Consider the following 16,607-nt stretch of genomic DNA (forward strand, 5'->3'; position numbering starts at 1 on the left):
CCCTAAGAGCTGAGGGAGGCCAACAGACAGCAAGGAAAAGGATATCCCAGGTGTAAAACCTTGAGGAACTGGATTCTGCTAACAATCCAAGTAAACTTGGAAACAAAGTCTTCCCCAGGGCTTCCAGATAAGAACCCAGGTGACTGACACTTTAATTTTGGTCTTATGAGACCCTCAGTAAATAACCCAGCCAGGCCCATCCAAAAAGACCCTCAGAATGTGAACTGATAAATGGATGTGTGTGTTTCTTCTCAGATCGTGTAATATTGAATCTCACACTTTTAGGAGGAATGGTTATAGAGGAGGTAAGAAGAAAGACACACATGCCCTTGCAGTTTGACTTTGTAAGAAGGTACACTCAAGCAGAAATATATTAATAAATTTTAGTATTGTAATTTTTTTCCCACAAAAACTCTTTATGGAGCCAGTATTTCACTGAGGTGTGAAGGGCATCAATTCTGGGAAAAGGGCCTGGGAGACCCCCTAGGGTGGAAAAGTAGGAAACCTTCACTAGGTGAGAGGGCTTAATTCAGTCAATCAGCTGTTTTGCACCTCTCATACCTCCAGGTCAGCTATTCAAGATCAACTGGAAACCTTTTTACAATTATTTATAAGCATTCTTTCCTCTGAAAGGCCAGAAGCTACCTGGAGGCAAACATCTCCAAATTCTCTCTTAAATTAATTAATCCGTTGCCCTTTTCCCCATTTAATTCATGTATATATTTAAAAGAATTGTCAAGTAGCCATTATTCCACCAACACCACTAGACACTAAGCATATTTTGGCATATTGACAGACATTTGTATCTGTGCAGGAGACAAACACAGTCAGTAAATAATGTGGAAAAGAGAATTAATTAGATAGGATTTTCTGAGAAATTAGGCTTATTCTTGACAAATGAGAAAGGTAGCTAGAAATGAGATATAGGCAGGTAGAAGATGAGAATGTTGCAGACAGAGTAAATGGTGTGTGGGAAGAGCCTGAGACCAGATAACGGCTTAAATTTTGGCTTAAACTTTTTGGCTCCAGTTTTGCCCAAATGTCCAGTCTTGCCAACATGCTTCTAATCTCCAATTCATAATCCTAACTTATTTTAAAGTAAAAAATATTTAATAAGTTATTTGTATATATTACATTGAAACCAAACTACATAGTATGGTATGTGTAACCCTGCCCAATTTGGCTACCTAGCTTTCTGGCTTCATCCCCTACCACTCCCTCTTCAAACTCTATGCCACAGTCACATCTGTAAAGATGTAACAAGTGGGAGAGACACAAGGAAGGGCAGGGATACTCTTCTTTCCACAAACACATTTACTTCTTCAAAACCTGGAGCCTTTTTTCATGGTGCTCTTTTTTTCCCTAGATTTTTCTCTATCTTACTCAATTCCTGCTTTGCCTAGAAAAACCCTACACAATTTTCAAGATGAAATGAAAAGCATTCTCTCATTTGTAGAGGTTTCTCTGATCTTCTTGGGCAAGTTCTGGCAAGTAACAATTTGCAGTCCTCAGTAATCTCTTGCACAGAACTTTATTATGGTACTTATAAGTCTATATTCTGATTGTGTACTCCTTACATGCCTTTATTGTGGCATAAAATTGTGAGTTTCTGGAGAGAAAGAACCATGTTTACTATATTTCTCAATCTTTAATCCTTGGCATTACTTCTAGTACAAAGTTAAATGATGAACATAAATTTGAAACATGAATAAGCCTGGTGGTCTTCCCGCTGTATTAGCATAGACTGGGAATTTTCAGTGCCTGCTGAGGGTAGCAGGTTCCAGCAAGGCTACAGCAAGTCTCTTTTATGGTACCCAGACTATGTTATATTTCATAGTTTCATCCTTGGCCTTTCACCCTCAGTATCCTGAGCATGGCCTCCCTGATGGGCTTGGATTTGACACTGTAGATGATGGGGTTGAGCACAGGTGGCACCATTAGGTACACGTAGGCAACAAGAGCACGTACAATGTGAGGCAGGTGCCTGCCAAAACGATGGATCATGGACATAGTGATACCTGGAATAAAGAAGACAAAGACAGCTAGGATGTGGGAGACACAGGTGTTGAGGGCCTGAACGAGTTCCCGGGGAGAGGCCAGCCCCACGACTATGTACAGGATGAGAGTGTAGGACAAGACAATGAGCAGAGAGTCTATACCTCCAGTGGACACAACCACATAGAGCCCATAGTGTATATTGATGATTATGTCAGCACACGCTTTTCTCATCACATCAGCGTGGAAACAGAATGAGTGGGACAAGAAGTTATTGCCAGGGCAGAAGTTTAGTCGCTTAATCAAAAATGGCACAGGGAAGAGGCACAAGGTAGCACGGGCAACAATGGCCAGCCCAATCTTGATGATGACATTATTTGTGAGGACAGCTGCATAGTGCAGGGGGTTGGAGATGGCCACAAAGCGGTCAAATGACATGGCCAGGAGCACCGAGGACTCCATCACAGAGAAGGAGTGGAGGAAGAACATCTGGACCAGCAGGCATTGAAGCTGATGAGCCGATAGTCAAACCAGAGCACAGCCAGGGTAGTGGGCAGTGTGGACAAGGTGAGGCCCACATCGGTGAGGGCCAGCATGGACAGGAAGTAGTACATGGGCTGGTGCAGGCTGGGAGTCCTCCTCACAGCCAAGAGGATCAAGCAGTTTCCAGTGAGGGCCACAGTGTACATGGCAGAGAAGGGGATGGAGATCCGGCCATGAATGGCCTCCAGCCCTGGGATGCCAATCATCAGGAAAGCAGGTGGCTGGAAGAAGGAGATGTTGACATAGGACTGGGAAGGGAGCATCCTTGGAGGACAGATGAGGTCTTCAGAAAGATGTAACTTCTTCAGTCTTTGTAGACACTAAAACTAACCAGGATGATAAGAAAGAGCAATCTACTCTTGAATCCAAAGTCTAAAAATCAAGTTCCATAACTGGTCATACCATTTACTGATTCCTTTAAAACATAATAACTATAACAATTGAAATATTCGATGACTCCTTATTATGTCATATTCCAGGTTCTATGCATTATAAAAATATTTTTTAAGCCCTGGTCCCTTTGAACCACAGGATTGGGCCCTAAGTGTCATCTCACTTCTACAGAGTGTTATCTATCCTGCAAAAGTTCATCATCTGTATAGTTACACCCAGTCTGAGCTGATAGAATGAGATTTCTCTGCCAGGAAATAGTAACCGGGGTTCAGAGGATCTAGTCATTGTCTACTTATTGCCCAAATTGAAAATATGTTATTTCCGTGTGCATAGGGAGAAAAGGAAAATGACTATTTGGAGAGAGATAAGAGTAATTGAATCAGATACGCAGAGAGGAGGAGGATGAGAGTTCCTGCAGTCCAGTGAGAGGCAGTCTGAGAGAGTGAGCAGCTGCTTCCCTTACCACCCAGGGAGATGGCTTTGCACTTCTTGAAACTCTTCTTCCTAAAGTCACATTTTTCTTGTTTTGGCTTTTGTGTGAAATGCTTTTGGTGTATAATAAATTTCTTGATTCGTGCTTAAGCATTTTTGACTGAATTTCTCTGTACTCAGAATCAGCAGAGACTTTGGACAAGGCCATCTTTCTCCTCTTGTTTTACAGATGAGGAAACTGAGACTCAAGAACTGTAGTGATGGATATCTGAATGAACGGCTCATATACTGTAGACCTGAACATTGAATCCAGGTCTGTCTGATTCCAAATCCCAGACTCTTTCCTGTGATCTCTTCCGTAGTTGAGACAAAGTAGGTGAAACATTGTCAAAAGTGCAAAGCACCACAGACATGATTTTTGTTATTGTTATTGTATTGTCTAACACTTTGCATTTCTCTAAATCTTTTACTATGTCTTATTCATTTAATCTTCACAGTTATCCTGTGATGTGGACCCTAAAAGGATTACTGTTCCTACTTTTAGGATAATGTAACTGAGGTTCAAGGAAGTGACTTGTTTATATTACTTCCCTGCTGAAAACCCTTCAATCATTCCCCAATGCTTTCTGGTAAAATGTTTATGACATGGCCTACTGATCCCTATAGTCTATCACCTAACTGTCCACTCTTATCACATAATGGACAACCTCTTGCTCAACATTCTTTAGCCCACTGACTTTATTTCAATTTCTTAAATAAGCAAGTTTCTTCTTCACTTGGGGCTTTTGTGTTCATCCTGTACTCCCCCCTTTGCTTTTCACATGGCTAGCTTTTTAGATCTTAAATATCATTTTCTCAGAGAAACATTAGAGATGACTCTCACTAAGTAGGTGCCCTGAGCCACATACCCCCTCCGTTATCCTCACATCGCACATTCTTAGTTTTCATTACACCACTCAACACATTTTAAAATTTTAGGATTGCTTCTTTCCTTGAAATTTGTTGTCCTCTCTCACTACACTGTAAGATCCATGAATACAGCAGCCATGTGCTTTTATTTGCTGACATATAGCTCTTGCATAGTGCAGAGCCCAGAACAGAGTAGATTCTCAGTCAATATTTGCTTGTTTGAATAAATAAATGACAGAATGAATAATCAAGCCTATAATCTCATGAAAGAGAAGGAAGTCAAAGAAAAGTTCTATTCCCCTATCCTCCAGATACATACTAGGATCAGTAGCTGATTTTGAAGTGGAGCGTGGTTGAGACCCTGTCCCAGTCAACCATGCATTAGAGAATTGGAAACATGTTTGATTTATGGATGACTGGGCATAGAAGACATTTCTAGTGAAGGGCATGGTTAAATTTCTGAAAAATTGATTCTGAACCTGTCAACAATGAATCCTGAGTATTTGGGTCTATCCACTCCCTGCTTTAGAAGTTAATGGGGACTCCTGCAGACACAGGTGTACTTATAGCCTTGTTGTCGGATGGTCTGCATAGTAGTGAAGCTGATGGGTGTCTTCTCATCGGCTCATTCTACCTGCCTAATATGCTTTCATCTATGCTCTCCTTCCCATTGTTCGCATAATTCAATTGCTCACCATCTCATTATTTCTCTTATAGATTCTTAGGGCAGCTGCTTGGCTGGCATCATTCCCCTCAACGTACACTGTCACCTCCCTGCCCTGATAGACTTCTCAAACTGTTTCAATCAGCTCAATTTTCCTAAGGCACCACGTTGAAATTGGCACATCCTTCTCCATTGAATTTTTTTTTTTTTTAAAGATTGGCACCTGAGCTAACATCTGTTGCCAATCTTCTTTTTTTTCCCCTTCTTCTTCTTCTCCCCAAAGCCCCCCAATACATAGTTGTATATTCTAGTTGTAGGCCCTTCTGGCTGTGCTGTGTGGGATGCCACCTTAGCATGCCCTGATGAGTGGGGCCATGTCCGCTCCCAGGATCTGAACCAGTGAAACCTGGGGCTGCCAAAGTGGAGCCTGTGAACTTAACCACTTGGCTATGGGGCCGGCCCCTCCATTGAATTTTATCATCATTTTCTAGGCCCATCCATCAGTGAATTCAGGTGGAGCTCTGTACTGTCACTTGGGTGTCCATCCCTTCAAGGCTCTAGAACTAGAATCTCTGAAACCACTGTAGCTGTAGAGACCCTTGGGTACTCTCTCCATGCTTTGTAATTGCTAGTATAACACTAATACACAGCATGAAGCAGATACAATGCATTGCAACTTATTTTAAGGTAGAGAATTAGAGAAAAGTTTTCTGGATCTAGCTATGCCACTAAATCATTGCCTTTTGCTGGTTATATATGGCACATATTGGGAATTAGTAAAGTGTTTTTTGATTTTTCCTTTTTCTCCCCAAAGCCCCCCTGTATATTGTTGTGTATTTTTAGTTGTGGATCCCTCTAGTTGTGTCATGTGGGACGCTGCCTCAGCATGGCTTGATGAGTGGTGCCATGTCTGCACCCAGGATCTGAACCGGTGAAACCCTGGGCCACCAAAGTGGAGCGTGCAAACTTAACCACTTGGCCATGGGGCTGACCCTGAGAATTAGTCGTTTTGATGAACAAGGAATTCCCTCAGCTCTGAAACAACAGTATAAGACAGATCTAATTCTCTTCATGTATACAGATGAAGACACTGAGGCTTAGAGAAGCCAAGTGTTTAGCCAGGAGACATGGTAGAATGATTTAATCTAGGTTCTATTTGACACCAAATACCTTGTTTTTTCAAGTAAGCTGCACACTTTGTCACAGATTGTACCTGGTGCCAAGCTACTAAAAATATGTCAATTTCTCCTCATGGTTGTCAATTTCCTCTTCTGTAAAATCAGGGAATTGGACTAGATTATCTTTCAACTCCGGCATTCTATGACTGCAAGATTCAGTGTTCCTAAAAGAGAGGTTTTTTTTACTTTCACATCTCTTCACTTTACTTGTTTTTTTCCCTCTAAATCTCCTTTTCCTCAGGTTTTCTTGCTCCTAATTTTTCTTTTAGCTACACCAACCACCCCCCACACCCCCCAGACATTTTTTTTCTTTTCTTCTGTTTGTTCATTCATGTCTCTTAAACATCCCATTCAATCATTCAGTCATTTACATGGTAATTTCTAATTTCTTTCTCCTCTCAAGCTTGAGGTTCCCAAGAAGAGTAACTCCGATTTATATTGATAAGCCTTCACTCAGCAGGCTGTATGGTACATCTTAGGAATTCAGTTATTTTGATGAATGAATAAATGAAAAATTCACTGTTGAAATCTTTGGATCATGCTTGTATGTTGCCAAGCATGAACATCTGTATTTTTCTAGAATGCCAGCCCTGAAGGGATTTTGGTTCCCTTAGCCATTACCACTTTGGGTCACCAATATGGGCATCATTCTTAGAAAGAGAGTCTGGGATTCTGAGCCCTCCTCTGAGCTACTTAATTCATGAGCCGCAGGAAGAGATCCTCCTCGATCTATTTCCCTTATGCAGGATAAGAAACTGCCAGCTGGGGATACTTAATACCCTGGTCTCCATATTTCTTTGCTATCTCTGCCTTCTGCAATTTCTTTCTATTTGACTCTTCTTTTGGAGGAGGACAGGAGGCGGTAACAGAGTTGACTCTGGAAATAGAGAAGGGTTTGAGTCTGGGTTCTGGCTACTTACCGGCTCTGCTGCCCCAGGCTGCTTTGTTGTACCACATCCTATAGAAGCCTGGGAAGGGCCTCCAGCCAAGATACTCTTATATTGCTGCAGGGAAATGCAGCCAATCTCCAGGGACATCAAGCTTTGGGTCACAGAGAAATTACTCTCTGTTGAGCTCCACCCATGGGATGTGGACATGCAATGAGAGAGTAAGGAGGATGGAAGAGGCTGGAGGTAGCTGTGGGGATAAAGAAAAGCATAGAGAGATTAGAGATATGAACAATCAGAACTCTCCAGAATGTAGAAACTCTTTGGTTATGTAGCCCAGCCCTCTCTAAGGCATGCTTTCAACAGGTTTTGATGCTTCAGTGGCCCATCTATACTGTTCATCTCATTTTTAGAAAGAGTATTTTTCTATTTACTGGAAAAAGGCAGAGTTAGCCACCACTTGGGTGAGACTACTTGGGATTAATAACTAGATCAAACACTCAGTAGGTCATGAGAAAAGAAGTAATGCCTCTGCCACAGAAGGAAAGGTGATTTTTACCAAAAGAGCTTTAAGAGCTGAAAGAACATGACGTTTGGACATAGATATTGAGATTGTTGACCAAAGTTTTGGAGACCAGGAAGTGGTAAGTACTCTGAATGCTCTGGTAAGACACACGTCTGGTAAGACACCACAGAGTGAGAGATAAACTCCTCAAAAATTAAGTGGCCTGACACAATAGTGAAGTTCTTGTAGGTTCAGTGCTCTGTGTCCTGCCAGTACATCCTCTCCAAGGTAAAGAGCAGATTATTGCAACTTGTATCTCCTACCATCAGCGAAGAGGCACAAGACCTGTCAGTTGTCTTTGGCTATTAAAGAGAGCACAAATACACTTGAAAATAACTCTTTGACCTACTTATCAGGTGCGTAGTAGGCTGTCAGTTTTGAGAGTGCCTAGAGCAAGAGAGGGCTATGCAGCAGGTTCAGTCTGTGATGCAAGAATCTATGTCATTTGGACCATATAACTTGGTAAAACCATGGTGCCAATTGTATCTGTGGTAGATAAATATATGTGAAGTCTCCATCAAGTCCTAGTAGGCGAGTTGCAGCACAGACACCTAAGACTCTGGAGCAAGGCCATGCTGTCTCTAGCAGAGAGTTCTCTTTGTTCAAAAGCAGGTGTTGGAATGTTACTGGACCCTAGAAAAGATTAAACACCTGATCACAGGGCATCAAGTGACTAAAATTGCCCAATTTATATGGCTATTGTCAGGCCCACTCATGTCATAAGGCTGAATACAGACACTAACAATCAATTATATGTTATATAGATATAAGTGAGTTACATAAACAGGTGGCCCAGATTTCCTGTCACTTATCTCTTTTGCATCAAGCCTCTTCTTCAGCTGACACCTATGGTCTCATGGGGATTTCCCTATATCTAGCTGATGGAGGAGGAAGTAACCTAAGCCTGATGGTTACTGGTTGGGGTGGCTTAGTATGTAGGTGGAAGTAAAACAAATAATTTATGAATGTGACACCACATCACTTATGCTGCATTCTGCTCATCAAAGAAGTCATAAAGGCCCACTCAGTTTCAAGGAGAAAGGAAATAGTTTCCATCTTTTCGTGGTGTATTGACAAGGTTCTGGAAAAGCATGTTAGGCCAGAAATATCGCTGTGTCCATTTTTTCCACAGGCTGTTATTTGATTACAACAATTTATACCACTCCTAATATGTAGTGCAAAATACACTGGCCCATCTCTCAAGACTACCCAGTGTTATCTCATTACAACATCAAGTACTGGCTTTAGATCCAGAATCTTGTTACCTAAATTAGGTCCGGGTGTGGATGATGATGTTCCTCAGGCTCAGTCTTCAAGTGCAGCTCTTCAAGTACAGTTTTCTCAGTCTAAAGACCTGTGAACTAAGGAGAAAAGTTATCTGTCTTCCACATACCCATTCTGAAATGATGTAATAACAATTGTATCACCTGTGTGGATACCACCATTATAAGAGGGAAAATGGGGATCTGAAACAACTTGGACTCCCTGTCTCTATCTCTATGTGGTTCCTCCACATGGTCTTGAGATTCCTCCCCATGAAGGCATAAAGGTGCTGGAGTTTTGAGATTGTAGTTCAGGGCTCCAAAGGCATATGTCCCAAGAGAAAAAAAGCCAGGCACAAACTGTATCACCTTTAATTGTCTAGTCTTGGAAGTCATGCAACATCACTTACACTTCATTTTATTAATTGAGGTGGGCAAAATTAACTATCTAGTTTTAAGAAAAGGTGAAATAGATTCCATATCTTGATAAAGCACTTAGAAATGTTCCAGAAGAGTGTGCGAGACCGCAAATATTTCTGTGACTATTCTGTGACTTTTTGGAAAATAGACTCTGCCTTAGTGACCCATCTGTGGAATCTCTGCTTCCTGTCCTCTAAACTTTAGATTGTGTGTCTAGTTGTTTCCCTTCCCCTAAGGCAATGCTTATAGCAAGGCACAGTAAAGATTCCACTAATTCTAAAGCTATGGTTGCTTCCTGGTCATGTTGGGGTGCTATTGGGCAAGCAACCTGAACCAGCAGAAATCTGCCCATGAATGAGGGAAATCTAGAATGGGTGATAAAAGAGGGAAATTATGAATATTACTAATATCTTGATACCAATCACAGTAATGAGGCCTCTAGTTTGTTCCTCTAGACCCTTAGGTGTAAGAGTCTTTTTCTTTTCTTTTTTCTCACTCTGAAATTGCCACCACCATGAAGGATCAGTGATAGATGTAGTTAACCTAATGTAAACCTAGGCTCAGGGATGGATGTTGTTAACCTAATGTAAACCTAGGCTCAGGGATGGATGTAGTTAACCTAATGTAAACCTAGGCTCAGGGATGGATGTAGTTAACCTAATGTAAACCTAGGCTCAGGGATGGATGTTGTTAACCTAATGTAAACCTAGGCTCAGGGATGGATGTAGTTAACCTAATGTAAACCTAGGCTCAGGGATGGATGTAGTTAACCTAATGTAAACCTAGGCTCAGGGATGGATGTTGTTAACCTAATGTAAACCTAGGCTCAGGGATGGATGTAGTTAACCTAATGTAAACCTAGGCTCAGGGATGGATGTAGTTAACCTAATGTAAACCTAGGCTCAGGGATGGATGTAGTTAACCTAATGTAAACCTAGGCTCAGGGATGGATGTTGTTAACCTAATGTAAACCTAGGCTCAGGGATGGATGTAGTTAACCTAATGTAAACCTAGGCTCAGGGATGGATGTAGTTACCCTAATGTAAACCTAGGCTCAGGGATGGATGTTGTTAACCTAATGTAAACCTAGGCTCAGGGATGGATGTAGTTAACCTAATGTAAACCTAGGCTCAGGGATGGATGTAGTTAACCTAATGTAAACCTAGGCTCAGGGATGGATGTAGTTAACCTAATGTAAACCTAGGCTCAGGGATGGATGTTGTTAACCTAATGTAAACCTAGGCTCAGGGATGGATGTAGTTAACCTAATGTAAACCTAGGCTCAGGGATGGATGTAGTTAACCTAATGTAAACCTAGGCTCAGGGATGGATGTTGTTAACCTAATGTAAACCTAGGCTCAGGGATGGATGTAGTTAACCTAATGTAAACCTAGGCTCAGGGATGGATGTAGTTAACCTAATGTAAACCTAGGCTCAGGGATGGATGTTGTTAACCTAATGTAAACCTAGGCTCAGGGTGGTGCAATGTGGAGAGGGTGGCGTACGCTGTGAATACCCTCCCATAACCCCTCTTCACTCACTGTTCTATTCTGACAGCATCCCACTGCTATCCCCATGTGACTCTCCACCTGGAGGCTTTCTTTCTGCCACATGAAGCAGACATGAAGTACTAGGGAGTAGCTCTCAGCCCATGACAAACTGGATGGTAAATATCTCACCTTCCTGGCCCCTAAGGTGGGATAGCTCTGAGCACATTCTATACTGTCTTTCAAAATCTCCTATTGAGTTTTAACTCCAGTAACCCACGATAGTGACATGCTTAGTTACTTACACTTACTGGTTTCTTTGATTTCTCTGTCTCATGTCTCTATCTTACCAACACTTCCTGAGAAAACCTTTCAAATAAACAACTTGTAATTAAATCTTGTCTCAAGGTTTGCTTCTTGGAGAATTCAACCTCAGAGTCTTATAAACAGTCCTGTAAGTTTTAGAATTTCGGAAGGAGGTATTTTCCAAACTGCCATTTAGCTTCTCAGCCTTCCTCTTTTTATGTCTACCCTGACTTCCTCTGTCCAAGAATAGCCCTCAAAACTTTGACCAATGGTCACGGAGCTGTTTTCCTTAAATTTCACAAAATATAAAAAGTAGGGGAGGAAATGAATCTTTGAGAACTATATTTGTTTGAAGAAATGTGTTTTAGCCTGTTTTGAATTTCAAGAACCTTATTGCTTTTCCTCATTTTATTACCTTATCCCTCTTGTGGCAGAATGGAGGAAGTGTTCTTAGCCCTCTAGTTCAAATGCAGAAACAAATACTCAGACTTGAGAAAGTGTTTTTCAAGAGAGCACAGGGAAAAAAATCACATCAAAGTCAGTACTAGAATCTAAGTCTTCTGATGTCCGGTCCAATATTCTTCCCCTCTCTCCACAGCCTATTTCAACTTAACAAAAAGCTCTAGTTAAAGTGTCATTAGACCCAGAATATTGAGTTCTCTTCTGGGTGTGGTTCTGCTATTTTAGTCTTCGGAAAATTAGCTTTGGCAAACCTTCACCACGCACAAATTCTCTGCTGGGACACGTGTTGCTAGGAGACAAATAAGAAAAAAATCCTTGATATGAGAGTGGCTGCAAATTCATTATCACTAGAATATAAAGTAGATGAAAGTAACTGCTGTATAAAGGTACTAAGATCCCTTTGAGATCTCACTTTGGATTGCATTTGCCCTTCAGCGTGGAGAATGGACCATGGAAGCAGCACTATGGCAGTGCTCAGGATCAGATCCAACACCCTTTGCACCGATTTTCAAAAGTTATATTGCGTGAGCCCTGCCTTCCACTCCAGCCTCATCCTCTGCCACTTTGGTCTCTTTTCTAGTCATAGTCAACCATTTTTTCTTCCACGAAAGCAAACCTACTGATTCCTCCATTTGCAATGTCCTCTTCCACTATTTCTCCACTTTCCCCACACTAGTCCATATTCCCTCATCTACATAATATACTCTATTTTTTAAAGGATCTAGCCCAAGCAGAGCCTCCAGAAAACTCCTGAAACCTATTTTTTTTGTTGCATATCCTCTTGCTTACCCTGTATTAGTAACTTATTACTTGTCATTGTAGTTGCCTGCTTATTTTTCTCTCTACTCTAATAGAATATGAGGTTTTCAAAGGCAAAAAGTTGACTCTTATTCATTTCTGATGTCTCAAAGCCTTAAATAGGAACAGATCAAATATTTTTCCTGATGAATGAATGAATAATTAATGCTATGGCAAGAATAGAAAACCTTTATTGTTATTTAGTGTGTATTATGTGTCACTTTGCATATATTGATCCTCACAACATTATAAGCTAGACACTATAATCTTTCCATTCAATTGTAGAGGAAACCAAAGCATACTGAGGTAAATCACTAGTTCCTGTGCATACCCAGAATTCTGCACAAACCTTTAGCAATGCCCTTATTACACTGTATAAAACATTTTCCTAATTATGTGTTTTGTATATATTCAAATGTGAGATTTTGAAGGGCAAGGCCATGTATAAATCATTTATGTGTTCCTGGTACCTAGCTAAGGGCCTGAAAAGAGTTACCACTGAGAAAATACATGTGACATAAACAAGGGAATAAATAAATGAAAACAATTTCTCACCGTTATCTATCACCTCTTGTCTCACATTTCCATAACAAAGCTATGAGTGGGACTTGATCTATCCAGGATTTGTATTTTGAGTTTACCAGCCTCTTTTCAGGGACCCAATCCTGCAAGCATCCTGCACTGTTAGCTCTGGCTTTTCCTCCTTAACATCTTGAGCATGGCCTCCCTGATGGGCTTGGATTTCACACTGTAGATAATGGGGTTGAGCACAGGGGGCACCACCAGGTACAAATAGGCAACAAGAGCATGAACAATGGGGGGCAGGTGCCTCCCAAAACGGTGGATCATGGACACACCTATGACTGGGATGAAGAAGACAAAGACAGCCAGGATGTGGGAGACACAGGTGTTGAGGGCCTGAACGCGTTCCCGGGGAGAGGCCAGCCCCAGGACTGTGCTCAGGATGAGAGTATAGGACAGGACAATGAGCAGGGAGTCTATGCCCGCGGTGGACACAACCACATAAAGCCCATAGAGGATGTTTATGGTGATGTCAGCACAGGCCCGTCTCATCACATCAGGATGGAAGCAGAATGAGTGGGACAACAGGATTTTGTTAGGGCAAAAGTTCAGACGTTTAAGCAGGAATGGCACTGGGAAGAGAGACAGGGTAGCACGGGCCACAATGGCCAGCCCAATCCTAAAAATGACATTGTTTGTGAGGATAGCTGCATAGCGCAGGGGGTTGGAGATGGCCACAAAGCGGTCAAATGACATGGCCAGGAGCACCGAGGACTCCACCACAGAGAAGGAATGAAGGAAGAACATCTGGACCAGGCAGGCATTGAAGCCGATGAGCCGATAGTCAAACCAGAGCACAGCCAGGGTAGTGGGCAGTGTGGACAAGGTGAGGCCCACATCGGTGAGGGCCAGCATGGACAGGAAGTAGTACATGGGCTGGTGCAGGCTGGGAGTCCTCCTCACAGTCAAGAGGATCAAGCAGTTTCCAGTGAGGGCCGCAGTGTACATGGCAGAGAAGGGCATGGAGATCCAGCCATGAATGGCCTCCAGCCCTGGGATGCCAATCATCAGGAAAGCAGGTGGCTGGAAGAAGGAGATGTTGACATAGGACTGGGAAGGGAGCATCCTTGGAGGACAGATGAGGTCTTCAGAAAGATGTGATCTCTCAAATCTTGGCAGGCAAAAAGACGTTGACAGGAAACCTGTCACTAGGAAGACATTTATTTATGCTGTATAGGTTTTATCATCAATTATTTCCCATTTTCTCAGCTCTTACTTTGTATTATCAACTGATCCAGGAATGGACATACGTTGGCTAATGTGTTCTCTAAATAAATGCAGAATGTAGGGGATAGTTTAACTTCTCCATGATTACCAGAAAATGAGTCACTGAAGTTAATTTAGAACTCAGTTGTTTCTAAATGTAAATTCTGTACTGTTTCCTCTCTACCATGTAGTGTCTTCATTAAATGATGTTTGTTATCCTCTTTAATTGTAAAGTGCTCTCTATGCTCATCATCATCATCATCATCGTTGTCCTGGTCCTTATTGTTGGCCCATGGTTACTGCATTTTGCAGTATTCTAAGTGTTTTCACATAATCATCTCAAGTTGTCTCACAATTACCTTGCTTATAGAGAGAGAAGGGGAATATTTTAGCTAAAATGAAAGGAGAGAAATTTTTAAGGGCATCAAAGGAAGAAATCAATTCAGCTTTCCCCTGAACCCGTTATTAGAACTCAACATCTTTTTGTGTTTGGAGGGTTTGAGTACAAGTCCTAGGACATTCTCTTTTAATCAAGTCCAAGTATTGATAAAGTCAAGTCTCAGGCTAAAAATGACAGTAAACACTGGGAAAGTTTTGGTAAATGAAGAGACAGCTGATTCTCACCAGGTCACTGAGAACACTTAAGTATTTGGGGTCTATCTGTGCCTTGCTCAGAGAATATCAGCCTGAGTCATTTGATGTCCTTGTAATCCAGTCTACACGTTGCTTTTCTGGAACCATCCCCTCACACCATTCATTCAACATTCCCCACAACCTTTAGAATACCAGTTAAATATTTTGTTCAGCCTCATAGCACACACATCCATCTTGAGGTCTTGATTTGTCCTCAAATGTGCCTCCCTGTATGTCACTTGGCACAGATATCTGCCATAGCTGGAGGGACACAGACCCTGGGGTTCTCTTCCAAAGTTAGAATTTCCACAGGTACCAACTGAAAACATGAATCAAAGACATAAATTTAGGCACCTTTAGTGTTCAGTAGGCTCTGTCCAAGTAATGCCATTAATTTTAGTGCCTGATTCTGGGCAAATAAATTTACTAACTAATCAGTTATTGAATATCTCATATGGTTCAGATATTAGACTCCTCACTTTTTTGTTTGTTTGTAAATAATGTTTCTCAGTCTCGAAAAGAAACATGGAAGATAAGTATTATTGTAGCTTTTTAACAAGTAATACTAATAACAGTAATAATGATAATGGTAAAAAATAAATAAAATTGGGTGCTGGCCATGTGGAGAGTGGTTAAGTTTGCATGCTCTGCTTCAGTGGCCCAGGGTTTCACTGGTTCAGATCCTGGGCATGCACATGGCACCACTCATCAGGCCATGCTGAGGCGGTGTCCCACATAGCACAACTGGAGGCACTCACAACTAGAATATACAACTATATACTGGGGGGCTTTGGGGAGAAGGAAAAGAAGAAAAAAAAAAGAAGATTGGCACGGATGTTAGCTCAGGTGTCAATCTTCAAAAAAAAACCCAAAACGTATACAAAAATTAAAAAATTAAAAAGTAAATAAAATTGGAGAGGACCGGCATAGTGAGTTCTTCTAGCCAGGCTGAAAATGAGTGAAAATTCCCATTCAGGTCTATTTGGCTTGGACACTTTCAGCAGTCTCACACTGCCTGCACTGGCCGTGGGCTGTCCTGGAGGCTACAGATTTGTAAACTGTGTCGCTGGCGGGATCAGATTATCTGGAAGAGTTCGTTTTCTTGTGGTGTTTTCCGGTGACGTGATTTGGGACTCCGTAAATGAAGCCCCTTTCTATTTCTCCAAAAATCTTCTTTTTGCTCCTCATTGTGACCCTTTGGTTTCTTCTTACAAGGCCATTTGTTTTTTATTGAGCTGATAATCTTCTTCTTGCTTTTCTTTTTACTCATCCAAGCCACATTTCTTCAGAAATCTCATTGTTCTGATTTTGATGATTTCAAAATTTGTTTCCTCTGTTTTTTTTTTTTTCAGGCACAATGAATAATTGAATGAAGACACCTTAAGTCTATAATCTACTTCCCTTCCACCCCAACCCTTAGTACAGCACCTCATAGGTGTATATGTTCACAGTTTAGCCTAGATAGTTTGTATATAGCAAAGGCCAGTGACTCCTTCAGATTAATGCTGCTGATATTTATTTTTATCCAATCTTATTTGGATTTACTTAGGATCAATTCAGTAAATACTCTTTGTCTTTGGTAGCTGAAGAAATGTTAAATTCTGGGCTCTCTATTTAACTTACAGGACTCTGAGGATTAATCATATCAGGAGTTAATGTCACAGTTCTTTCTTTCATCCTGCATTGATTAACCTACTATTGAGTAATTCACGAATCCTCCATCCTTTATCTTAGAACTTGCCTTTGTCCTGTAGTTGATACACAGGACCTATGAACTCTGGGTATTTGTCTGATCTATTGCTCTTGGCCATGGTAGAAGGATCTAAAGGTGAAAGTAAGTTGAATACAAGAAGCTGAGAGCTCACAAGGGTAAAATTAAAGGGTT

The 16,607-nt window shown here is 41.4% G+C and overlaps 1 protein-coding gene and 1 pseudogene across 1 annotated transcript; both read right to left on the reverse strand.

Moving 5' to 3' along the window:
- Nucleotides 1-1,042: 1,042 nt before the first annotated feature.
- LOC106831709 (olfactory receptor 51I2-like) lies at nt 1,043-5,050 on the reverse strand (annotated as a pseudogene).
- A 7,935-nt stretch (nt 5,051-12,985) lies between these two features.
- On the reverse strand, nt 12,986-13,948 carry LOC106831609 (olfactory receptor 51I2-like). Its single transcript, XM_014841913.3, has one exon. It carries the CDS (start codon nt 13,946-13,948, stop codon nt 12,986-12,988), a length of 963 nt encoding a protein of 320 aa, XP_014697399.3.
- Nucleotides 13,949-16,607: the final 2,659 nt, after the last annotated feature.

The sequence above is a fragment of the Equus asinus genome, chromosome 20 (genome assembly GCF_041296235.1).
Source record: "Equus asinus isolate D_3611 breed Donkey chromosome 20, EquAss-T2T_v2, whole genome shotgun sequence".
Classification (NCBI taxonomy): Eukaryota; Metazoa; Chordata; class Mammalia; order Perissodactyla; family Equidae; genus Equus; species Equus asinus.

Excerpts from the sequence above, each read along its gene's own strand:
- LOC106831609 (XM_014841913.3), bottom strand. The coding sequence starts at position 13,948 with ATGCTCCCTTCCCAGTCCTATGTCAACATCTCCTTCTTCCAGCCACCT.